General features: G+C 38.5%; 4 protein-coding genes across 4 annotated transcripts; 3 read left to right on the top strand and 1 right to left on the bottom strand.

Annotated features, from left to right (window-relative positions):
- The first annotated feature begins 1,126 nt into the window (after positions 1-1,126).
- On the top strand, positions 1,127-10,392 carry LOC140950205 (phospholipid scramblase 2-like). The gene is made up of 8 exons (XM_073399404.1): positions 1,127-1,247; positions 4,261-4,386; positions 5,399-5,476; positions 6,063-6,255; positions 6,650-6,761; positions 7,286-7,388; positions 7,814-7,872; positions 9,014-10,392. The coding sequence occupies exons 1-8, from the start codon at positions 1,211-1,213 to the stop codon at positions 9,041-9,043; spliced, it is 738 nt and encodes a 245-aa protein (XP_073255505.1). The 5' UTR covers positions 1,127-1,210; the 3' UTR covers positions 9,044-10,392.
- Positions 10,393-11,692: 1,300 nt separating this feature from the next.
- On the top strand, positions 11,693-15,945 carry LOC140950180 (uncharacterized). Its single transcript, XM_073399375.1, has 3 exons — positions 11,693-12,132; positions 13,930-14,166; positions 15,160-15,945. Exons 1-3 carry the CDS (start codon positions 11,769-11,771, stop codon positions 15,414-15,416), a joined length of 858 nt encoding a protein of 285 aa, XP_073255476.1. The 5' UTR covers positions 11,693-11,768; the 3' UTR covers positions 15,417-15,945.
- A 2,830-nt stretch (positions 15,946-18,775) lies between these two features.
- Positions 18,776-20,218, top strand: LOC140950541 (uncharacterized). The gene is made up of 2 exons (XM_073399783.1): positions 18,776-19,149; positions 19,463-20,218. Exon 2 carries the CDS (start codon positions 19,485-19,487, stop codon positions 19,977-19,979), a length of 495 nt encoding a protein of 164 aa, XP_073255884.1. The 5' UTR covers positions 18,776-19,149; positions 19,463-19,484; the 3' UTR covers positions 19,980-20,218.
- A 2,200-nt stretch (positions 20,219-22,418) lies between these two features.
- Positions 22,419-25,865, bottom strand: LOC140950238 (galactose-3-O-sulfotransferase 3-like). The gene is made up of 3 exons (XM_073399443.1): positions 25,669-25,865; positions 25,193-25,414; positions 22,419-23,277 (listed from the first exon to the last, which is right to left on the bottom strand). Exons 1-3 carry the CDS (start codon positions 25,773-25,775, stop codon positions 22,512-22,514), a joined length of 1,095 nt encoding a protein of 364 aa, XP_073255544.1. The 5' UTR covers positions 25,776-25,865; the 3' UTR covers positions 22,419-22,511.
- Positions 25,866-26,824: the final 959 nt, after the last annotated feature.

Raw genomic sequence — 26,824 nt, 5'->3', positions numbered from 1 at the left:
GGGCAAACACGGCAAAAGATGAACCATGGAAAGTACTTACTGGTAAGTAAAATTACCATGAAGTTGAGTTCTGCCTCTTCCGAATTTTGCGGCTCGACTAGAAGCATGTCCAAAGTGATGTCAGTAAGTAAATTTATTGAAAAATCTTTTACGCAATACCAGATACTTTCATTTTGCAAGCTTGCAGACCATTTGGTTAGTCAAATCTGTATTGTTGGAAGAAACATTATAAGCTCTGTCCCTAATGCTTAATGTTTTGAAGCTGTAACGAAAACTTTTTAAACATGAAGTCCCGCATCTGTTGCGATTACAGAACAGCTATATCAAGTAATTCATTTTTTCATGCTACAACGCTACTTTCTATATACCACGAAAACTTTTTAAAGTAACACGGATTCGGATTTGAACAAAAATTAAGTCGGATCGACGGATCGGGCCTTAAAATACCACGGATCGGCGGATTTGCATACCCCTATTCACCCCCCTCATGAAAATACTGTATAAATTTTAGTTTCATCGGATAAGTATTTTATTGTTGCCAAATACTGCGAGTGTCGAGTGCAGGCGATTTACGACCGGGTTGCAAGACCGCTTTTTTGGGCCCCAGGTAGACCAGGCTACGAAAAGAAAAAGACCTTGATTTCGATCATACAACCCAGAAATCTTCTTACCGGAGGACCCCGGAGTATAGCTAAAGGCCGTGGGCCGTAGGCATGCAGGGGTCGTTGATCGTGGGTGTAGTTCGTGATGTCTTGGGTAAAACACAAACGTATAGAAGGAAAAAAAAAATAGAACAAAAAGGAACTGTGCAAGTTTGCAAGGCACCTCAAGCAAGAGGCAAGTAAAAGCCGAGCAAGCATATTCACTACGGCAAGCACCTGTCACATCAGTTCCACGCAGTGTATTCCGGATTCCAGGTACTGCCAGTGGAACTTGGATTCCGGATGTCAATCGTTAGTTGGATTCCGAATTCCTAGAGCCGTATTCTGAATTCCAGGGTTTTGGATTCCGCAAGGAAAAATTTCCCGGATCCTGGAAGTGAAGGTACACATATAAGAGGTAGGTGAATTACAAAATAATACCGCTGTCCATGAAGGCGCGACAACTGGCGCGAGCAGGGCGGATAGAAGCGAGACGCGCTACGGGGTATGCCGTCACAGTAAAGTGCTTGGTCAAGGACTGTCAAGCTTGCTGCATTTCTAGTACAAAAATGGCTCAGCCTCAAAAGCCTGTCCAGCAGCAACCAGGTATATCTGCTTAAATCGCATTTTTTTAACACATAAAACTACTTTTAACGGGAAAAACGGAATACGCAAGACTGGCGAAATAAATGCGAATTTCGCAGAAGGCTCGCACGCACTTCACGCTATTGATTTCAGGGTATTTACAGCTAAAACATCAATATACTGGAGAGTTTGAAACCCAAACCCTTGAGTTAAGAGATAAATCGTTTTTAATTATGTATAGGATATTTGATCACAAGTCTAGAACGTGCAGGAAACATACTCACCTGTTTTGATAACATTCGGCATGCATTTCAGGGCATTTGCATCCGAGTTTTATTTCTCTGCAGGTGTTGCGACTAGAGTAATTCTACGCAGTAAAACGAGCAAAATTAAAACGGGGATGTTACACACTAAAAGGCTCTGCTTTTCGACTGACACTCACTGTTGTCAATATTAGATAGCTGATTACGAATGTTAATGTTGTTTACAGACTTTGTAAGGTTCCCTCGCTGAATTATTATTCAAATGCTCTGAAGCGGAATTTCTTGGAGGCTTAATTTAAGTTATGTTAATATTTATGCCTTTTCCCTCGCCTTGCTTTTTTGTGGCAGGAGATATTAACCTACCGTAACAAATTAATGTTCTTTAGAAATATTTCCTTCAAGTCCTAAAAAATATTAGTTAATGATTTCCTGTATTTTATTTTATTCCTGTATCAAACACAGCTGTTAGAACTACCTGAAAGGATCTTAAGAGTTTGCAGAATTAGCAGAATTTATATGGCTATAAGTTGCAGTAAACCCCTTTAGCTTCTATGTTTTATTTTTGCAATGTAGGTTATGTGATAATAATATTACTCCAGAATTCGTCCTGACAGCATTGTTTGCATAAGTTATAAAAATACTGATGGGGTAAATTCTCCCGAGACTGTCTCTGGGAACCCAAAACATACAAGATGACGAGGTCTATCAAAGGGATATACCTAAAATACCCACATTTAGACAACTGTAAAAATTAACAAAATTATGAGACCAAATTAATATAATTAAATAGATCTAATCATGCTTTTGGAAGCCATCTTGTTGGGTGTTAGTATGAGAATCTAATGTCAAATTATTTTTGTAGAAAAGCTGTTCTGCAGTTTTTCCCGGGAAATTTTAGTGAGCAGGAAAAAAAACATTTACAGACATTAATGAATGGGAAATTTCATAAAGTGGTTCTAGCACAGATAAGGCTCTCAAATTTTTTCAGTAGAATCTTTAGGAGTGAAGCTTTAGTTTACAATAATTATTCATATTATTTTTCAGTTGAGCCGTTTTACGTAAATTATTTGACATTAGATTTTCGTGCAAACGCTATAATTTCTTATGCAGTTGCCCACCCATCAAGCTGGCTTCCAAAAATAAGATAAGGTCTGATGAAACCTTGCTATAGTTCTGGAAAAGATGATTATAACATTCCAAAATTCTTTTATAGACCCCTATGATTTAAATAGGTCTGTTTAAAATTTATTTGTGCCCAGACGTTTTCAATTGGTAAGATTATAGGATCACCCACAGCTTTAGTTTAAAGTGAAAAATAACTTTGCCCATCAAAACCCCTTTGTCAGGCTGATCTGATGAAGTGCAGATCTGCAAAAACAATATTAGTTATTAATCACATTTACTGTCTTTTCAAGTCAGCCAGTATTACATTAGTTTGATGCCAGACTTGACATTGAATGATCTGCACAATCTTCTTGTAAAAACAATATTAAAACACCTCAGAAAAAGGGCTGCTATATAAAGGCTTCTAAAGCTTTAGGTAAATACTAGCTCACTACAGTGAATTGAAAAAGGAAGCAATTAATTAATTAATGGTGTAATTAATTGATAAAGAATAATAATTGATTACATGTAATTACAAATCCTGCTTCAGCCAAAATTGTTTGGGCTAGTTAAAATGAATTTTGGAATAGTACATGCTTGCCACCAAGGTTTTATCCAGAAGGGTGTCCAGTCATCCTATGGATGCCCGTTTTTGAAGAAATACAGTGAAAATTCAATTAAAATCTCTTATAATTTTATGGGAAAACATGTCTTTTGTATGGCCAGTTTTCAAAGTCTGGCTAAAAGCCTGCTTGCCACAGCTTTCCCATAACAATTAAGCTGTAATAAAATCTGACTTTGTTTGCACCCTTAGGGTGCATTCCTTTGAGATGATCCAGATCAGGATCAGTGATCCGAGATAACTCAGATCATTGTTGATCAAATGAACCAATGAATCCTTGTACACAGGAAAAAATAACCGATTCCCATTTTTGGATATTTTAGGGAATTTAAAGAATACCCACAAAAATCCCAAATTTGGAAGAGTGAGACAAGTCCCAATCAGTGAACTTGGCTGGGAATTCCCTGGTTGGGACTTGTCCCACTTTGCCAAATTTGGGATTTTTATGGGTATTCTTTAAATGCCCTAAAATATCCAAAAATGGGAATCCATTATTTTTTCCTGTGGTACAGAGTGGATTCATGGGTTCATTTGATCTACCATGATCCGAGTGATCTCGGATCACTGATCCTGATCCAGATCATCACAAAGGAATGCACCTTAATGCCTTACTAGAAGTCACCTACCTTGACATATTGAGGGACTGGCAAGACAGCTCGCTTCAATAAGGTTTCATTATATCAAGGTTCTTTTCAACGTATTTTACTATTCGTGGGGTAAAAAAAAAAGTAGTTCATTAAACCAAGGACTATGTTATACATGTATAGTCATAGTTCATAAGCACAAGGAATGTCCACAGGGGTGTAGCCAGAACTGTTACATACAGTGGACCCCCTACACATGTATAACAAACCTCTATACATGTATAACAACTAAAGTCCGTGGTATTGATAACAAACTTTTTTTTTTACCCCATGAATAGTAAATACGTGGAAAAGAACCTCGATGTAATGAAACCTTATTTTAGCAAAAAAGACAATGATCTGCAATTAAATTATCGAAAAAAGAAATATTTTGGTAATAACTCTAACCTATTGTGGTGCAGGTGCTCCTGGTCAATTGATGAATTGGATGCCAGCTCCTCAGGCACCAATGGGTTGCCCTCCTGGACTGGAGTATTTATCTGCTATTGATCAAGTGCTTGTGCAACAACAAATTGAGCTTTTAGAAGGTATTCCTCTACCTAGAACTTCCAGTCATTAGTGCTCAGTTATACGCATGTGTTTAAAATGATAGTTTAGATGAACTGGAATTAACCTTTAAATCCCTGTTGAAACTTAGTAAAAGGTCCATAGATGTGACCAGTAAAAATGAACTTTTGGATGTATTATTGCTCAAAACCAAAGTAAAAACTGCAGAAAAAAAATAGTGCGGGAAAAGTTTATTCCTTTAGTTGATCGATGATCACTTACACGGAAGTGGCAAATTCATCTGCTTAATATGGAGAAAGTAAATATTAACATTGTGAGAGTGTTCACTTAGCAAAGTTTGTAAAAGCATTGTTTGTACATGTCATGTACAATGTACCATATCAATGTTCAAACATTCTGACTGTGGGTTATTTTGGGAAATTGTGAGCATGCACAGAATTTGCATAGATCTGTGCATTTATCAATTGTGTAATTACAGGTGCATGTTTGTTTGTTAAAAGTTTCACAAATAGAAGATCCATATTAAAGGCAATTTTTTTTCCCATCAGAATAACCTTTTATATTAAGGCTATTTTCAGTGTCAATAGTAAGAATAGGAAAAAATAATAATTTGTTACTTCCAGTTGCCTATAAAAATATATAGACTTAGGATTATGGAAGGTGAAGTCAGAGGAGGTTTACAGAGGCCTTAAAATAAATTTCAGCTTGTTTGCCCAGGGCAGATGTTGCTACCCATTAATAAAGAGAAGGAAAGGAAAGTGGGAGAATCAGACAGCATCCTGACATGATTTTTTTAATGTACCCCTGTTGACCTTTAATACAGAACAGTGTAACTTAATTACAAACAAAAGACTTCTTCAAGTCAAGATGCAGCAAAACTGACGTAAAGCCCCCTTAAACCTTTTTTCTAAAAATAAAGCATGAGCAGTTGGAGGCAAAACAGCTGCAAAATGCTCAGGACCACCCACCCATTGAGCTGTACAATTAAAATTCTTTGTGATTCTGATACATGTATGACCTTTATTTTCAAAGCTTTTACTGGATTTGAAACCAACAACAAGTACAAGATATGTAATTCCATGGGTCAACAAGTGTACTTTGCTGCTGAAGGTATCTTTAATAAGTCAAACAATTCACCTCTTTTATAATGATATTGTAAGGAAAATTGAAGTTCAGGTTATGGTCAGTGGTTTCAACCAAGGCTGATTCTCAGCTCCTTTGTCTCACTGTTCTAATAGATTTCTGATCATGTTTAATTACTATAGTTAATAATCAACTTAACATAGAACTTTGACATTTAATGTAATAATTGATTGTAATAAAAAGGGACACAATAAAATGAGTATATCAAATACATAGCTTACAGATTTTAGCCAAATGATGCTAAATTAATTTTCATAGAAATTTTTAATTTATTAGTTTAGTTTGTCGCATGGGAAGATCAACATTTGTTCCGGAGATGAACTTCAGACGTTCCATCCATCTGAAGCAAACAGATAGAACGGGCTGGACGATCCAAGCTAATTCAGACAAACTTAACTGAGCCAGCCATCAAACTTTTCGTGAACTTAACTCATGAAGTTTGGTTCGTCTCATTAAAAGTTTGACGTTTGGCCAAAGGCCTTAGTTGTTAACTCCTTAAATGAGCAGCATTTAAATGCATAATGAAAAATTAATTATGCTTACCTATCTTCAGACACTGACTGCTGTACTCGGCAATGTTGTGGCCCTGGCCGTCCATTTGAGATGAAAATTTTAGACAACATGCAAAGAGAAGTCATACACTTGTCCCGACCCCTCCGGTGCCAGTGCTGCTGTTTTCCTTGCTGTCTTCAGGAAATAGAAGTCCAGTCTCCTCCAGGAACAGTTGTTGGATATGTGGAACAAAAGTAAGCTCCTTTTACTGAGATCTTAGGTCTGATCCCGAAAACAAAGATGGACATCTATTTCAAATGTGTAGTTTTCCAACCTGGAATTTCATTTCAGCAGGTGAATGTTGTACCCCCTCCGCCCACACCCTGGAAAGTCCTTTATTTTTTCACCTGGTTGGTTACCCTTGAAAGACCATTTCGCCGAAAATGCTGTCGCATTATACTTCTATACAAAATTAAGATGCCTGATATGCAAAAACTGCACTTAAAAATTGAGTGAATAGAATCGTACGCTTCAAAAAACTGCATGTTGGAGTTGAGCTTCAGAAAGTGGCTAGACTATCTTGAAATTCTGTACAAACCTTATGTAAGGCATAGCTTATAGCACTTTTAATAATTATTTCTTAAACAGGTGGACATTGTGGAAAGCAAAGTTAGAAGTGCAAGATGTGCAGCGTCAGCACATTATGACGATCAATGGACCTTGCTGTCCTTGCAGCTGTGGCTCTGATGTGGAATTTCCTGTGAGTTGTTAGGTTAAACAAAAATTCTCCAAACTGATCTCGAGAATTTGATGAAAAGATCAAACCAATTTTGCTATTTCCTTTTTCTTGATTATGTGTCTATATATATATTGCTGAAAGTAAAATTGGTGGATAAATTTAGGTTTCTGGGAAACGTCCCACCTACCCCTCCCCTAATCCATCATTTTGCCCTAAGTGAGAAGTAAGTGTTAATGTTAGCTTAGGGGAGGGGTAGGTGGGCAGTTTCCCGTAAACCTAAATTGATCCAAATTGGTCACTCTTGGGACTTCAGAAGGGTTAAGGCTGCAGTGTCATCTGAAAATAATATTTTGTCTCAAATATTTTTTAGACTTTGGGATAGTACATTATATCTGGAAAACTGGGAGACAGAAATTCAATATTAAGTCAACGCACGATAATCTGTGATTTTTTCTAGTTTACGGGAGTACAAAGTTTTGATGTTTCCTACATTGCGTGTATTAATGTATTCATCTTACTTTATGTAATTAATTTTTTAACTCAAGGTCACTTCTGCTGACGGCAGCAGTCAGATTGGAATGATTTCGAAGCAATGGACTGGTTTTGCACGAGAATTTTTTACTGATGCTGAGAACTTTGGCATTCGATGTAAGAAATGCTTACTTATAAATATGAAGACTACTACAGCATAACTGTTTTTGACCTTTAAATAATTAGTTTAAGCAGAATCAGTTCTCTGTACGCAAATCGCTTCTGTCAGTGTAGGGCTGAAGGGGTCAGAGGGTAGGAGGAGAGAACCCACCCCTGTAACCCGTACCCGCTTGTCACGTTCCAGTTTTTTTTGAGAAACTAAAGTAGCGGTCAAAAGTCGACCTTTCATCATGAGGCCGATATCCTGGCTAACCAGGCAACAAACTTGCCATTTACCGGTACATCAGGTCACACATTGGTCATGCGCACTTCTCTCAATCTTTACTGCAAACATGCACGGCTCTGGGCTGGATCGCCAACCTCGCTCTCTGGGTCCTCTCCATCGGCCGAGTAGCTATTAATCAAAATTTTGTTCTGTTCAGTCCCCTTAGACTTGGATGTCAAGTTCAAAGCCATTTTAATGGGCGCTTGTTTCCTTGTTGTAAGTACTGTTACTAAGATACTGTCACTGTTAGGCACCCTTTTTCCTGTAGCAAGCGAGCAAGCTCTCCATTTCAAGTAGCAAGCGAAATGAGCTGCGAAAGCGAGAGCGAGTGGCGCAAGACTTCTTGCGGAAACCGGTCGTTTCGATAAAAACTCTAGCAGTGAGACTGCACAAAAATTTCGATCACTTCAAGTGAACAAGAAATAACATTTTGGGTGTGCATTCTTCGTTCTTTAAGCCAAGTACGTGAAACTATTTACGCCTCGAAGGTATTAACTTGTATCGAAACGACCGGTTACCCTACTTGCAATGTCCCCCAAATAGAGACTTGTCTCGCAGGCTACCATCTCAGATCCAACGCGAACACGTGGAATAATTCTTAATTATTAAAAAGTGAATCATTGGACAGTGTAATTCTAGAGCTCTGATTGGCCTGCCATCAGGGTATTTGAGCCATTATACCATGCTCTCCAAATATGGCAACTGTATGCGTCTGCTCAAAATTAGAAACAAGCTGAAAATCGCTTGTTTTTACAAATAAAGTCGGAAAGTAATCTCGATATTTTGTGGGCGTTTTTAATAAAACAATTATTCCACTCGAGCTTGTTGGATATGAGATGATTATAGCCAACGAGGCGGACATCTCATATCCAACTCGCATTCAAGGCTCACTGGCTGTCCTAACTGTTATTCCACGATTAAACCTCTTCAACAGTGCTAAGCCTTGTCTGAGAAAACAGTAGACGTTTGTCGACGTGACCAAGGTGGTTCATTTATCGGGGACACCCTTGGTGGTGTCGCGAATCTCGGTTGTTTTCTTAAGCTATGCTAAGTCTTGATATTTTATTTGTTAGATGTATTAAGTTTAGTTAATACTTTTTGTTACGGTAATAAACGTGACACGATAATCCAGTAACTTGAGTCCAGACCATTCTAATTTTCCTCTCGGGATCATTTGCGGTCGAGGATCATTTGCGGTCTGGGGATCATTTACGGTCGGGGATCATTTGTGGTAATGTACAGTAGTGTGAAAGGGGAAGGAATCAACTGCAGTCGGTTGCAATTGTCACTTTTCACATGCTCTCTCCCCAGTTGGACTCAGTTGTCTTTCGTTTTAATTCTGCATTATTTTTTTCAGGATTTTATGTTCTTTGAACACAACAACTGATTCCCAGTTAACGCTCGCACACAGTAGTTCACCTGTAGAAGGGATACCTTGAGATATTTAATACTGGAACTAACATGAAGTCGAGGCTCATGTGGGAATCTTCCTACCATCAAGTGTTACCAGGCAATTTTCTCTTGCGATTTTGGGCGCGATTTCGAATCGCCTTGCTAAACAAGCGCCAATTTTAAGGCGATTTTATTGCAATTTTCAATCATCTTGAACCAATATCCTCCATGTTTGCGACAAATAACCTTTAGTCACTGAGCTGGTAATGGTGTCTAGTTGAGGTCCGCTGATGTTTTTTAGTACCTCTCGTGTAGAAAATCGACGATAAATTGCATCAAATTTCGGGAAGAGGCCCGTTGCGCGAAGGTCCAGGTAATTACTGGGTCCGGAACTCTGTTTACTGCGCTTTTCACAAACATGCGAATTCTGAAGTTCAAAAGCCAACTGACGAGTGCGCTTTTCGCTGCCGTCAATCATCTTAATGGACCTCTTAGGAAACAAAACTTTACTTTAACGGGTTTAAAAGGTCATGGTTTGTGATTTGTGATTGGTGGATTTCGATCCGTTCTGTGTGTTTCTGTGTTTCAAGGTTCGTTGCCTGTGATCGTAATTATGATTGACGGCAGCGAAAAACGCAATTGTGAAGGCGGCTTTTGAACTTTAGAGTTCGCATGTTTGTGAAAAGCGCAGTAACTTGTGCCGTGATAAAGTTGAAGATCGAGGTTTTCATGGGTTTCAAAATGATAAAGTAAAATTGGGCTTGACTCCGCTCTAACATTCTTAGCATTTGATTTTAAAATACAGCTTCGGTCCCGAAAAGTTACGGAGACTTTCGAGAAACGTGCCCCAATCTAGAAACAAAGGCGATTTCATGGTGACAAATCGCTATTATCATGATAAGATTACATTGCATTAGTAGCCTTGACTGCAAGCTAGTACCAGCTCACTAGCGAGAATACGAATACTGTATATAAATGTATACTGAGTGTAAATGTCTGCACATAATTTACAAAATTGTACCAAGAGAAAGGAGTTCTGGAAAGTCCACTTCACAAACGCGTCCTTCACCGATATCTTTTGGGAAGACTTCATTTACCGTAAAAATTGTAATGAATTTTACTTAAGGCTGGAATTTTTAATCATCATAAGTTTTTTAACCTTGATAGAAAGATTTTGTTGCATTTCCTTATAAAATGAACCGTTGTTTTGGTAATGAAAAATAGAAAGCTGGCGTTTGTGTTAGAGAAAGAGGAACTTGGAAATCTGGGTGTAAGATCTCTTTTCCCAAAAATTCCTATTCACATTCCTAGTCAAGTGTATAGACATCTAAAGGGGTTTTAGTAAGTGTATTCATTACACCAACAACAAAAGAACCTGTCGAAGGAAGCAGGTCGCGCGCGATAAACCGCCAGCCACGCAGGTTTTAACCTGCGTGGCTGGCGGTTTATCGCGCGCGACCTGCTTCCTTCGACAGGTTCTTTTGTCATTGTTGATATGCCTTAGACTGTAAAGCCTCGAGAGGAATTAAATGAGTCAAATTGAGATTCCCCTCCTGGTTTAATTATGGAAATATGAAACAGGCCACGTTCTCACGGCTTTGCTGTCAGCTATGCGCACAACGCCAAAACTCTGCAACCTCGTTCCCAAGGTCCTCTCCCACTCGGAGGCCGAGTAGGAGAGGACCCTGGGAAGGAGGTTGTCCAGCCAAGGGCGCGTAGGCTAGTAGTGGTTAACTAAGAAGATCTGATCTGGCAACACCCTTGTACAATTCGTTCCCAGGGTCCTACCCTACCTGTCCCTGCAGGGCCGGGTAGGAGAGGACCCAAGAAGAATGAATTTATTTGGTTTGGTACAAAAATATAACAGACAATGCTGAAAAAAAAGTGCTGGTTCTGAAGGATATGCATTAGTTGTATGTTACTCATTTTTCTTTCCTAAGCAAAGAGAAGGCATTTTGAGTTTGTAAATAAAATGGTTTCTTCGCTGTTGTACCGTATTACTGGGGCATCCCTAGTATGGCGCATTAGTGCTTTTGGTTGTCTCCGTCTCCACAACTTTTTTTTTTTCTTTTTTTGTTTGTTTGTTAAAGTAGTGTTAGCTTATTTCATTTCATTATTTGCTTTTTATGCAGTGGAGTGAATCTGTAATAAATAAATTACATTTCATAGTTGCCTTTGAATTAGCATTACATTTAAATTTGATTATCCTGTAATACTCCTTGTAACCTCCAATGTTGGCAATCCCCGGTTTTTTTCTGGTGGGGATATCGATGTATCAAGTGTGTAGGAAACTAGGGAGCTTTTTGCACGGAAGGGTGATTATTGCTGAAATCAGTTTGTACGGGAGTTTAATATAATAGTTTCACAACCTTCCCATTTTACAGACAATTGTAAGGATTACGCTCTGAGATTCTTGCGCGCATAACTTCGAGCGGTATTCTTTCTTTGAGGCGCGTCCATTAAAATTATTTTGCTTCAGCTATTTATGGTCTTAAAGTTTACAAAACAAAATCAGACGAAAGAAGGAAAAAAAAAAAACATCTGCATACTTCGAAAAATGTGTTTCTGCCATAAGAGCAATTTCCGTCACTGGCGAAAGGACCTCGGGCGAGGTACCTTTCTGGGAAGCATTTTTCCGGGAATCCCCTTCCGGTCTCAGCGTCATCGTTGAAAAAATATTTGAAGTTGGAGGAGCTATTCACAATTATCATCACTTCAATATGTCTACTGAAGACATCCAAGGCGAAGTCCGCGATCTGAAGGCGAAACTGCAGAATTACCAAGCAGGAAGTATCGAAGGCCTGAACTCCTTCAAAGACGCGCGTGAAGGCGAAATGGAAGGAATGCAAATAAAAGTGGCTGTGTTCGGTATGACAGGCGTTGGAAAATCGTCGTTAGTAAACACGATTTGGAAGGTTTTGTATGGCAAGGAAAGTGCTCCTGCTATAGAACAGGCATCTGGAGGCGAGGGTACACAGATACTGGAAGAATTTCACTCAAGATCGGCTCCGGACAGTGAACTTGGCGGCTTTGTATTTAGCGACACACGAGGATTTAACTTCGACTTTAACAATGCTGAAGAAAGTAAGTTACTCTCTTTTCTTTGCTCTCGACTATGAAGATATCTGATAAATCAGATTTTGTGCGAATTTAAGAAAAAGTTTTGACTGAAAGCGAAACGGACAGGGCGGAAGTAGGGGTCTGATGACGTCATGAATCGATGTGCTTCGCAGTAGAACGGCGTTACTTTCCAAGTACCATAACGCCTGTGTTGCGGCGAGTCACGAGTGCTCTGTGAGTTTCTGTGTTTTTCTACGTTACGAAACAGCCAGTCACCGACAACTCACCGCGGTATCAGGCTCTTTATCTGCCTTTTTCAACTCTTTGGGACCCTTTGGTTTTGACAGCTAGCAGTGCACCACCCCCCCCCCCCCCGGCCCCCACCCAATCTGGGCAAGCCCAAGGCTTGGTTATTGACCTTTAATGACCTAACTTTAAAAATAGGAAACCAGTCACCGGTTAGCAACAGCTATCGTGAGTTCAGATTGTGCAAAAGATCATGAAATTAAATTCGGACTTCTAAAATGACGTCATTGTGCAAATGGCCTTGTCACACCCCTATCTTAAGTGTTGACACCATACCGGGTAGCTTTCTTGTGTCTATCCGGTATGAACATATTTCGGATATGTGACTCTCAGTAATGGTAACAGGACTGAGTGGAGTCCAATTCGGCTAGTAATCATACGAGTGATTAACAAAATTGGACGACCGCGTAGCCGGAGTCCGATTTGTTTAATCACGAGTATGATTACAAACCGAATTGGACGACACGAGGTTCTGTTACCAATTAATCATAACTTTAACAAAATTTGTGATATATACAGCTCTTTTTAAAATCAAAACACAAGAAATTCCAAGATTTTTGCTAGCAGTGAAAAAAAAGAGCCATTTAAGCGCGCACGTGATGGCGCGTACTATCCAATTACTTAGGCATGACGCGTACTGTCCTATTAAGGTTGAAATCAGGGCAGTTGATAGCCAATCAGATTTGAGAATTTTGTTATAGTTATGATTACTGTAGAAATCGCGCCGAAATCACTGTTCTTATGTGTGAACAGAAGCCATATCCGTTATGGTTTTCATGCTCGCACAAAAGCTATCCGGTATTGTGTGAACATGGCTAAGTTAAATTAGCGTGGTGGCGGCTAGGCTTTTGTACATTCTGCTTTTGCTTCCCCACTAAAATGCTCCACCTTAATGCTCCATTTTTCCCACTAAAATGCTCGGTCTCCCCCCAAAAAAGTCACTAAAATGTTCGGATAATGCTCATTATACAAACGGTTTTTTAAATTAATTTCAAAGTTTACACTTACAAAAACGTACAAGTGTTGCAAGTAACAACGACAACGTGTACAAGTTCATAAATACAGCCAAAAAAAACCAGCTGTATTAGGTTTTTTGTGAATTTTGAGTTTTAGTCTTCATTTTCTTTAAAAAAGCAAGAACTCATGGGGCATGGGCTCCTGAAAAAAGTTAATTTCTATTTTATTTTCTCGGAAAAAATTAATTTTCCGGGGAAAATGCCACTAAAATGCTCGAATAATGCTCAATGCTTTTGCCTCACTAAAATGCTCGAATAATGCTCAATGCTTTTGCCTCACTAAAATGCTCGAAAAAATGCTAGCATAATGTACCAAAGGCTAGTGGCGGCTTCACTTTGCTGCTGTTTATTCAAGCAACCCTTGCCCCATTTAAGAGTTTCCTTCCAGTAATATTGCATTCCAGCAAGAGTCATAATCGATTATGGCCCCTGATTCCAGACTATACTTTTCATACCCCTTTATATCAGAATACAAAATCGTGTTGTTCATAAATTTCAGATGAACTCTTCCGAGTTCTCTACGGAATTGAGTCATCAGGCCAGCATCTTGAACGAGGGGAATGGGCTGAAGAAAAGGCTAAAGAAGCTGGCCAGGCTGCTCACAGGCTCAAAAAGCCTCCACTTGCTGATCAGGTCCATGTGGCCTTGTGGGTAATCAAGGGTAACGATATTCGATTTGAGAATGATCAGTACATGGACAAGTTTGCTTTTGTGCAACAAAAATTGAACAGAGAAGGTTAGTTTGTCACTGTTGTTGCATCAATACAATTTTTATTATGGCGAAGGCAGAGAAAAATAATTATTGATCTGCATCAAACTGAACACAATATGAAATATTTTTGTTTAATATAATTATTATTATTATGCTTGTAGTCCTTTTTTTTCTAACTGTTCTAGAATTGTCTCGAGCTGCAAATGGAATTGTGGACTGAAGATTGATACAAAACTCAGAAATTTGCGTTTAAGCAAAAGCCCTAATGCCATTATGGCTCTTGGTGTAAGCAGATCATTGCTGCTGCACTGAAAAACAACTGTTTAACTGTCCATGCGTTGTCCATAATGATTTATAGTCCAATCAAAACTTAAGAAAAAATAACTCGAGTGTATATTCATTTTTTTCATGCCAGAAATTATATGCGTTTATGTGTGAAAATATGTAAATATGTTAAGACACTAAACTAAACGTCTCAGCGTCTTTTTGGTCGACATGACCTACTTGTCGCGACAAAACTGGAAGATGAAGAAAAGATGCTTTGTATGAAATGTTTTAGTTTGATTAAGTTATTTAAGGTATTGAACGAAACTTGGCCCATCAAAGAACATAGCCTCTCTTGAAACAATGTCCTCGTGAAGTCTGGGAAAGAGAAGGCGAGGCTCTCTAGGTTACGTCACAGCTCACGGCAGAGTCCAGGTTTAAACACCTGGGCGGAGTTGTTCAAAGCTGGGTTAAGATAACCCAGGGTTAGTGCGATATTTGAATTAAGATTTGAAAGCTTAAAAAGCATTTCAGCTTTAATTCTTTTTGTCTACAAGTTGATGATTGGAAGCTCTAAAAATAGCACAGAAAATTACTGATCCGAGGAAATGCTTTTGAACACAAGATAAAGAAACCCGGGTTAATTTTAACCCCGGGTTAAGCGCTAATCAGCCTTTAAACAACTCGGCCCTGGGGACTAAGCTGAACCGTACGATTGTATATTTTAAAAAGGTTTTTTGTATTGGTTCACAGGTGTCACCATAGTTACAGCTGTCACTCACTTTGACAAGCTGAAGTCTAAGAACAAAAATGACGTCCGAAGAAAAGCCATGGAAGTGACCGGAAGTAGCAGAGGGAATACGTTTCTTTTTGCCAATTGGCTTCCTGAGGAGGAAGATTATGACGTGCAAAACCAGCTTGAAGTGTTGCGAATGTTAAAAACTGCACTGGCGTGTGGAGAACGATCTGTAAAATCTCGACAAGTTTTGCGGAAGCTAGACAAAAAATAAGGGAATGGAAGGGGCTTCCCATTTGACGTTTTTTGAGAATTCAAGCATTTTGTTCAACAGTATGTAACTACAAGCATTGAGAGGACCTGTACCCTTTATAGGCATCTTTCTCTTTAACAATTATTCCTCGAGCCTCTGAGTCAATAGCGCCGAATGGGCTACTGACTCAGAGACCATGAGGGCGAGAGGAATAATTGTTTTAGTAAAATCCAACAAGTTGGTCAAAAATATCGAGACAAAACAACTTTAGCTAGCAAAAGGCGATTCAGCCGCCATTGTTTTGGTCTTCAAAGCTGGCACTTTTCGCTATTAGTAAGCTATATCATATAGCCTAGTAGTAGCTCAACCAATCAGAACGCAGCATCGATAATAGACCACCAGTTGGATTTTACAAAATATTAATAGCCTTGATGTCCCATGCCAGGTCCAACGGTGAACCGATAAGGGAAGATTTCAAATAGGTCAAAAGACTGCTTTTCTCCGGGGTTAAGCATGCTTAAAGCCCTTTTCATGCGAAAGCTGGTCTCAGTAGCATAAATCCTGCCAGAGGAGGGAGAGGGGGGGGAGCACCCAAGAGAAGTCAAAGTAGAGGTGTGCTGCAACTGCCTTCAAACCTTGATCCTGTTTAAGACAACAGGCCTTTTTTCCACAGGGTCGTAGCAAGCCTTTAGAAACTAGGGGGCACAAGGATTTTAGGTAGCTCATTGTATTTTAAAAGCAAAGGGGTCTGGGTCCGGAGGACCCATTGAACTGGTCTCTGTATCTTAAAACCAGAAAATGTTTCACCTAGCTGCAGAGACATCATTGTTTCAATGCTGTGGGAGATGAATTGTTATTTTCAACTTTTATATGCGTGCATGTTTTGACTTTTTGGGCAAAAAAAACTGTGGGGGGGGGGGGAGGGGCACGAGCCTGTTTCTACAGCCCTGTTTCATGACCCTCATTCAGTTCGTTTTGCATACAGAATTCGGTAATTTTTTAATAACTAACATCATAGAATATGACTTATTAAGATTATTATTTTTTGGTACCACACGTGTAGACCACATTCTTTTAAAACCTCCCTATCCAAAAAAAACAGCTTTTGAAAAGATAGCTTTTCTCAGTCGGCACGAAAGCCTGATTCGGGTAGTGTAAACATACCCTAAGCTATGTCTCAATTAAACTTCTTGAACAAGAGAATTTTTTTGTTCGAAATACCCAATCATTTTCTCTGGGATATCTATCATACTAGTGCCTTTATTAAAGTTGATCAATAATCCTGGTTTAACAAAAAAGTCCTTTTAGTGACTACTTGTATTTAATTAGTCTATTAGTTGGAGCTTCGCTTTTAGGTTTACGTAATGTATAAGTATACGTGTTGATAAGAGTTCTGTGGTCAGTATTCACCCAATAACGGAGAAGTATGTGCCCATGATATCATTATTAACTTATATATACAAAGCTACGCCACTTACCAGCGGGTGAACAAAAATAATTCCAGTCTAAATTCAGTTTTATCTCATCCACAAGTTTCAACTCCGCCGAAAGCGACGCAAGTAAGGTGAAGACGTCTTCAAGTTAATAAGGAGCACCAAGTAAGATTTTACTGAATATTTTAGTATTCTTATCAGTGTTAATGGAGCATATTCAAATTGTTCTTTCCTTTAATGCGTTTTGAAGAAGAAGCAGTCGTAAAAATGGACCTTTAGTTCATTTTATTTTTGCGGTGTCTTTTACAAATATACGTAGCAGGAAAGTCGCTTAAGCTTCTATTTCTTTTCACGACCGTCCTGGGAGAGAAGAGAGAAGCCTGTTTTCAGTAACATAATGGTTTACACAGATAGGGCTACTTTTCGCGTGTATTCGTTTTAACTGTTAAACCCTTGGTGAAAATTCGTTGATCCTCGGATTCCGTGTGAGAGCCTGACAGCGATTAATTTTTAATTTGACGGTTGAAAAAATTTCGCCAAGGCAAAAGATATAAAGATAAGGTCAACAACATTTCATGTTTCATAAAAAGTATTACTGTTAGAAGTCGATCATCGTTTGGACAGGCGTCAACAAGTAGAACTGTTTCGTCGGCTGTTTTACGTCGTCTTGCTCTTGAGACATACAGAGACCCGCGATAATCTCGACCTCTGATGACGGCAAAATTGAAATATCATGAGAACTGAATTTGTTCAGCATAAAGATCAAACTAAGCTCTTTCTTAATTCTGAAGTTTTTAAAACCGAAAAACAAGATCTTCCGTCTATGACGTCTCATCCTGTAATTCGGGAAATTAAAAAAATAATAAAACCGTTTATCTTTTTGCCACATTTTCCTGCAGATGAAACTTTACTGAATTGTTTTATAATACCGACGGATACGAGCTTTTAAAAGTGATAGATTGGATTAAAATAAAAATACAGTTGATCACGGGAGTTCCGACATTAAGGACATTTGTGTTATGTAAATTCCGCTTAATTGCTCTGTCATAACGCACCTTTGCAGTTGCCTCATCGCTATATTGGCTTAATCATTTCAGGCCACATCGTGGAGGGTAAGAAAATTAAGTTGAGGCAAGGCAAAAGATGCTAATTTCTACTAAAATTGAAACTTAAAAGCAATGACATGATAAGATTGCTGTTGGCGGTTTGTTGCACTGAAGATGGTTTTCAGGGTTTTAACAGTCACGACGTTGGTGATCAGACCCAAGTTCAGTGTTCAAAAGGTTGTAAACGCTATTCACCGAAAAAATCGCAATTGGTTTACCTACAGAACACCTATATCCAGTGGACACCTAGTGACTTATCCGGTGGATATAGCGCTATCCAGCTTTCGAACTATTGGGGCCAGGTGAATTGATTATGAGAAATAAGTCAGAGCGATTAGTAAAGAAAATTGTAGGCTTTCCTTACGTAAAACCGAGGGAAATCTCTTACGCTAAATTGTCACAGCCGTGTGGGAAAACAAAGTAAGATAAAGGTTATTGACTCGGGAGAATGAACACTAAGCGATCAAATCTACGGATTAACTAACGCACGATATTGGCCGATATTACACCACTTAATAACTATGTGGCGACGAAATCACTCAAGAATACCTCAAATTCAAAGTAGACAGCGGAGTCAGAAAATGCTTTTTAGAAATCAAAGAACGATAATCATGTGGTCAACATGGAAATTTAAAACCGTCTGGAAAACTGGAATTCAAAGACTGTCGACGTCACCAATGTGTTTCAGTTCCAGTCTGGTACTTTGGCTCACGTGTATATATTGTGGTTCAATTTTATCCTTGGTTTAAACTTTATTTCCCTTGTTTTAAACTCATTTTCATCCATTACCATACCCAAAAACAAAGGGAAATAAAATTTAAACCAAGGATAAAATTGAACCACACCATATACAAAACAATTTTTGAGTCATTAATCGAGAAACAGAAAGACAGGTGCGACGGAAGATCATGGTATACTGGAAAACAAAGCCAATTTGTCGAATACAAGACACTGAAAATGAGCTCCCCTAAAGAAAACAATCTCCCTAATTGGACGAAAACTGTGATATCCTTAATCCCAAAGACATCACACAGGACATTTTCTGAGCCACAATAGAAAAACAAATTACACTAGTGAAAGACACAAGAAACAGACATATGACACTGCTGTAAAATCAAACGACTTCGAGGCCCCAACCCATGTTAGCGCGACGTTTCTTTCTGGCTTAAATGTCTGACAAATTTTGTGTTTCTAAAATTTGAATTTACGAGCCTGGTGAGTATTTTTTCCTTGTAGTGGATTTAGGATCCTCCATAAATTCGCAAGTTATCCATTGCGGTATTTCATATCTTTTAGGTGGTTTTGCGGAACACATTTTCTGGTCTTTATAGCGCCGTAAACTAAGGCTCTCATAGTTGTGGTGATAATTTCATCTTTTACAGCTAGCACAGATCATCGGTTTTTTACTAAAAAGGAAAAAAGAAATTCACTGATTAACATTCTTGTGCGGCGTTGTGGGCTGACAAATTTTAGTGTTTATTCTTTCTTTTTCTTCCTTTTTTTTTAATTGTTGGAGTTTCTCTTTCAGACTCTACGACCGCCTGTAAAAGATGACATTTGTATACACTGTGTTTTTCATCGAGTGGGAGGCTTGTAAGGACTTTTTACGAGACATAAGATTTCCGTCGCGAAGCCAAATAGAAATTCACGTATTTCACCGCAAAGACGCAGATCAAAACCAACTTCGCAACACTATTCCCGACAAAAAGCTTTACGACGATAGACGACCAATTGTTATAAAACACTCGTCCCTCACGACATTCCATAAGGCTGTCGAAGACATACTCGTCTACTACGCAAGTTCATACGACTTCTCCCGATTCAAGAAACCCGATGTGTACCTAGTTTCCGGAGAGGGTCGCCGTTACGAAGAGTTGGCGAAGATTCTACGAAAGGACAAGAGGGTGTCGGCTTGGGTCATCGACGGAAAAAGAACAACACTTCTGGACTGGCTTGATGCCAATTATGTCTGTAAAATATGTAAATTTATCTTTGATACTGCTCACGAAGGAGTTCAGCATTATGAGGAATATCACATGAAGTGAAAAAAAGACCGTAGAGGAACGAATAGTAGTGGAATAATAGTGAAAATTACTCATCATTTGCGGGTTATTTTCGCTGTCTTTTTGCAAGTATTACAATCATTTTACAGTTGCGGAAGGCGCCTTTAGTATAACAGAACTGCGGTCAAACCGGCCAGCATTTGTTTCAGTGTCTCCAAAGTCGATGGTTACAAAATAATGAAGTCTTCCCTAGTCTTTGAAAATAACTTCTTCCCAGAGGCCAGAACTGCATAAAAGTAAGGACAGGTGTTTGTTGTAAAGGCTCTTAAAACTATTCCTATTTAACATGAACGAAAAATTGAAACCCTTATAAAGGTTTAAAAGCGAAAAATGGCATCCTGCTTAAGGAAACCGATAAGGCAAACTAGTTTGCACGGGTCGGATTTTTTCGTTTCTTTTCCTGGACATTCACAGGGCACAGAATTCTAGCGTAAACCAAGTTGAATCGTTTTCTTAGTATACGAGCAAAGTAGCTTAGGTTTTTTAAAGCGCCTTAAATAGCTTAAATATGGAGTGCATCATATCACACGGAAGTACTGTGCATGCCTGACAGTGTCTTGTTGTCTCATTGGTAAAAAGTTCCAAATATAGTCGCCGTGGTGCATGTTGTGTCAACTGGTGTGCCTCCAAGATCATCATTCAGCAGTAACTCATCTATCAGAGAGGTCTAAGACGTTCCAGGCCGCACACTTTCTCTTAGCGAAGATAAGGCCTGGCACTGATTTTGTCTCTTAAATTACGGCTGAAAAGTTTTCCCTCTAGGGCCGCCTGGCTTGTTAATGTATATCTTATGCTGTACCTACTACCGCGTGTTTTCATATGGGCGGTGTCATGAAAGTGACCAAAGGGACTAATATATTAGGTGTATGCTATAGTCAAGAGGCAGTATGAGGGTGATTATCCTATAGTGTAGTGAATGAATTTGAGTTTAATGTGCTATTCTAACTAAATCCCAAAGCGATTAAAACTCATTGGAAAATATATTATCTATTGGTGCACGTGCCTACGATCCTCTATTTGTATTTCCTCAGTTATTGTCTCAGCTGGTGTTAATAACCTTCTTTATTACATCCACTTTGAAATAACTGGCTATCCGTGCAATCTGATTGGCTCTCAGCAATGTGATTTATTCCTAAATCGCACCATTTTTTGCTCTAAATCGCATCTGTTCCAAATCACGTCATTTATGTTCTATATCGCATCATTTCTGTTTCGAATACAAAATGAGATGTAAAAGCCTTTTTGTTTCGGTTTTTTAACAAACCGGCTACTCGATCAATACTGAATATTAGTACTGACTAAATTCTGCGATTTCAAAATGGATGTAATAAAGTGGTAATTAAACTTCCTGTCGTGCAATTTTGGTCTGAAATCATACTTGTGATTTCAAATCGAACTCGCGCTGCGCGCTCGTTCGACTTTGAAATCACGCGTATGATTTCAGACCAAATTGCACTCCACTCAGTTCAATTACCATTATTAACCACCTAGGCAACTGAGTGTCAAATCTCCTTTGCTTTCTTATTAAAACTTTCAAAAGTAGGTTGAGTTTGATCGTCCGGGTGAACGTAGTTCTGAATAGCACTGTTGTTGTTGACAGTAACTGACGCGGTTTCGACAACCTGTGCGGTAGTCATCTTCAGAGTCAAAGTGAGTTGTATCACGTCAGTTGATGGTATCATACACTGGTTATTGATCTGATTGGTCAATTAAAACTTTGTTAAGATCTTAATCCCTCTGGGGGGGGGGGAGGGTCAATTGACAATAGCCACGGTCATTAAAACAGGGTCAACTGTCAAATTTAACTATAGCTATATGAGTCTGTCCACGGTCCCTTCAGTTGAAGGACAATGGACTTTGACATGATCTGTTCCATACTAGAAATAGTCTGTTCCAGGCTCCAAGATAGTCAGACCCGCTGAATTGAGAAAGCGCGAACACAAAAATAAAACGGCAGGAAACAGGGGAGAGAAGGAGCAACTATCTGAGAGCCTGGAACAGGCTATACTAGAAACTACATGACTTTTGAAGAAAAACTAGGGAGGGTACCCAAAGAAGCAGCAATGCACAGGATAGCATTTTCAGGATTGTTTCGCTGACCATGATCATGTCTATGAAGGATGAATTTTATCTACTAGGTTAATGACTTGCCTATGGGAGTTAAGAGGTAATAAGGCCGAGAGCATGACTTGGGCAATAATATCGATCTTGAGCAATCTTTGTGTTGCGATGTTGGATGACCTGTGTGAGCGTGGCCTAATGTGGCACAATTATAAAGTCTAGCTTGATAGGATTTCTGCAAATTAGCCTTTCCTTATTTGCAACCTTAAGAATGGGTAGAAGCTCTGCTACAAATTCTTTTCTAGCTTTGATAACGTACTTTAATTATATACCCCTATGAAATAATACAGAAACAACACATCCCAATCCACTTTTAATAAAAAACAACAGTATCATTCACCTTACAAATCAGAAAAATATAGTTCTTTTTATATCTAGTAGTTTCACAATTTGTCATTGTTCTCTTAGTTGTATATCCCTAAAATAAGTTAAATAACCATCTTCATCTTTCACAAGATCGCGACATAAATGTTCCATATCATGGCCTACTCTTGGATTTAATATTAACTTTGTAGCAATATTTTTCCTTCTCTCGTCTTTGTGCTCTCCTGGTAGTAAACATTCCTTGGCCATTGCATGTGATTTCTGTTTCAAAAGCCTCACTTCAGACCAGAAATTGTCATACTGAGACTTAACCTTTCTCCAAAATGTTTGATTAAAGTGTTCATAAAGTAAGACATCAGCTTTGTTCCAATCCAAAAATTTATTCCTAAACTGCCTTGGAATGTGATGCTTCTTTGATGAACGCAGTCTCAAGTTATGCTTCAGATACAATACATCCTCCAAAGTCCAACAAAAATGTTGCTTTAACATAACCAAAGACTCATCAAAGTATTCCATGAGTAACACAAGATGAAAATCATTCTCTACTGACGAGATGAAATTTCTGATTGCTGTAGTGTCTTCGAAATCATCAGGTTCCAAACCAAGATCAAAGCTCATTCCATTTCTAAGAGTATACATTGAGTTTATATTATGCTTGAATTTCTCAAAGTGTTCGAAGAAGTGTTGGAATGGATTGGCAGATGCTGGAATGCCAAGAAAAGCTGGAAAATCTTCAAAGAGAAAAGCTGATTCAAACCTTGAAAGAGGATGTCGAAGAATGGTGACAAAATTTGTCCCAGGAGGCATAAATGATTGCATTGTGGTTTGGTTGTATCTACCAGTAAACACATGAAAACAATATTAACTGTAATAAGTAAAACTAAAACCTTTAATAATCTAAGTTCATTATAGAGTGAATGATCGATTCCTTGATGGTGATTCCATTTTCTAAGTAATAATTATTTTCATTGTGCATTTGATTATAAATTCATATAGATATTTCATGCTATAAATTTTTAAATATTATTATAATATTATTATTATAACTTTTGAGTCTGAGGATGAAATCCTATAGTGTGACCACTCAAATGAAGCGTCTTTATCTAGTATCAGCACTTGTACTTTATCTATGAAATAAATTTGTTTTTCAGCATTATATTACAAGATGAAATTTGTACTTCTGTCAAATTTTATTTTATAAAAATATTACAAGTTAAATTCACTTACAGCAGTTATCACTAATGTGCGCCTTCAAAGGGTTTTTTCTTCAGTTCAAACCTGTGGTTTGGTGGATGTCAATCAACCGTTACCATGGTTTTGACGCATTGGCCAAGAAAAGAGTCTTTCCTCGTATTCTTGAGCACTGAGAGAAAAATGTTGACCTTTAAGCTGTTTTTGCAATACTTTGTTATAGGATCTGACACCACTTCATGTCAAGATTACAAGGAGTACGAGTTTGTTGAGTGTTTGTCGGAGGAAACTCAAATTGTCGACATAATAAGCACAGTAAGTTAAAACCACAGAATAGCTTTCTCAAATTATACATGCTTGCAATTAACTCCTCTGAGTTCTTGCTAGTTCAGGATTCTGTTCGATAACATGAAGAATGATAAGTAGATCTGCAGGTTACAAAATTCATTTTCGAAAACAGCCTTTGTTCAGAGGAAGCCTTTGTCCCTTGTCAGTGTGATATCTTCATTTCTTTGAATTTATGCTCCTTGGCGTATTCATTCAATCAAATAAATAAACAACCTGAAAACCTTTACGTTAACTATTTCCCTCAGCTCGAAGAGACCTCGTTGTTTAAACAATGTAATCCTTCATCTTAATGAAATAAATAAAACTAAAAATGATAAAAATGATCATCATTCGAAATTATTCTGTTAAGTCTTTGCCCTTCATTCACCGACGAAGGAACCCTCTCTGTCAGAGCATGTGAGATAACCACAGAGAAGGTTGATTGAAGTCCATGAAAACTCAGGTTTCAACAGAGAAAAAAACCATTCAAGGGTGTGTTTTAGTGGTAATTAACCACTGTAAAAACAAAACAAAGAAAACTTTGGTCCAGACAAATTTATGTTCTGGACACATAATTCAAACCAGGTCTATAATCTTAATGGCCACCTCTCTAACACAGCCATCTCAAATTGGACCTTTCCCTGTGACTTATTAAAAGACAATAGGTAAGGGATGGGGTCACAGTGGCTGATTTAATCAAGTCCAATACCAGTTTTGTCAATGGCTCTGCAAAGGCAATCTCTCTGCAACAGCCATCTACCAGTATATGTGTCTCTTTTGTGGAAGGGTTATACTAAATGACATAATGATGTTATATCTACACACTTGTGAGATGTCATCATGGTTTCATATTTCATTGGAAACTCAAATGATCCTCATGGTCTCCCATTCCCAACATAATGGACATGAGGTCTTTCACAACAATTTCTAACAAAGCAAAGGAACATATATATTTGTACAATAACTGCTGAGTGATTTCTTACAGTCACACTGTTTGGTCAAAAGTTGTGGTCAATAACAATACAGACCATGGAAATGATGTGATGGTGGTGCAATTTGTTTTTTTTTTTCATTCTTGTGCACTTGCAAGAAGCTTTGCAGTGAAAATACTCCTCTTTACTTGAGTTTTAAACATTTTGACATCATTTTCACCGTCGATAAGAGAATAGACCATGGAAAAGTGTTGTCTATTTGTTAATTTATACATGTGATGTGAGTTTTAGTAATTTTACCTTGCATGACTGCAGAGAATGTTAGGCTTTTCCTCTGGTAAATTATCCACAAAGTTAGCTTGAAAACTCCAAGGCCAGTAAAAGGAATAGATTTGTTTCCGTGGTAAAGCCACTGTCAAACCTCTGCTCTTAGAAAATCTAAAGAAAATGTTGCTTACAGAGCTGCTGCCAGTCTTGTGGGTTTTGAGAAACAGAACATTATGAACAGACTGGCACATATTCCTGAAGATTATAACAGAGAATACAATAAAAATCAAATATCAAAATAGTGCTTGTTCTTCTTACGTTTGATCCAGAAGTCAAATACTGACAAATAATTTGCTACTGGCAGCCAGGTAGATCACTTCTAGACAGTTACTAAGTTACTATAACAGAGTGTGTTTAAAAAAAAAAAAGCAACAATAATGATAAAAAAATTGCTTATATCCGAAGACAACTTTAGTTGATTCTTTCACACAAAAGCCCAATGTACAAACCTTTTCATGGCGCTGTACAGCGGTACAACAGCCCATTTCAACACGAAGAACACTAGAAAAGCGCCAAATACTAACTTTTTTACACGAAAGATTGTCGATAGCCTCATTATTCTTGATTTGAGGTGTAGAATGCAGGAAATGCTTGTGCTGTTGTGCTGCCCTGCTGTCACAGCCGTCGAATGCGTCCGCCATATTCAATTTCATCCAGACGGGATAGCCTGGGTATAGACACCTCCTCGAATTTTTTTGAGGGGAGGGGGGTCTGTACTTGCCTGGATAGCGCTATCCAACTTTTCAACAACCGTAGCTGGACTGATACCATCGAGAACAAATATCAGAGTCAGATCCAGAATTTGTGTTAGCGAGGATAGGGCACTCCCTCCAGGGAAATGGTGCAACGTAGATCAGCACGTTATGTCCTAAATTGTTACGAAAGGTCTGCCATTGTCACCGAAATGTTGAAACAACTTGATTGGGAAACTAATTTTGAACTACGTAGAAAGAAAGCTAGACTAACAATGCTGTATAAAATGCAATGTAACTTAGTTGCGATAGACCAACAGAAATATCTCGAGCCAGCCGGTCGATCCAGCAGGCATACGCACAGACTCTCGTATAAAGTCCCGGCGTCTGAAACAAACTATCTCTGCGGCTTATACTCTTTTTCCCCTAATACCATTAGGGACTGGAACAGCCTTCCCCTGATCGTCGTTGATGATCGAGGCACAAAACATAAACTCTTTCAGAGCCCAGCTGGACATGTTATAATTATTGTTATTTTATTCTTATTATTAGTTATTACCATTAGTGAGGCCGCTGACCTCTAGTTAAGAATCATCGTATGGATGGACAGCAAGTACTTGGAAAATGTAGGTAGAGGTGTACCGTCTGGACGAGAGACCTTATTTTAAGACCCTGATTGGCTTCGTTTTGCTTTTCAAGTTTTCACCCTGGAATTAGATTTTTTTGGAAAAAAATGTCCTGATGTAACAGTTAAGAAAGACAGTTTGCTAGTGTCTCCATTTAAATTTTTCGGAATTTTGGAATTTTGGCGGGTCCGTGTGGTAGTGTAGTGGCAAAGGACAAAGATTAAGATACGACAGGTTCGGGTTCGAGGTTCCGGGTTCGACCCTGGGTTGCGCGGGATTTTCCTTCT

This window comes from Porites lutea, chromosome 10 (assembly GCF_958299795.1).
Source record: "Porites lutea chromosome 10, jaPorLute2.1, whole genome shotgun sequence".
Taxonomy (NCBI): domain Eukaryota; kingdom Metazoa; phylum Cnidaria; class Anthozoa; order Scleractinia; family Poritidae; genus Porites; species Porites lutea.
This window is presented reverse-complemented; position numbering and strand designations above follow the sequence as displayed.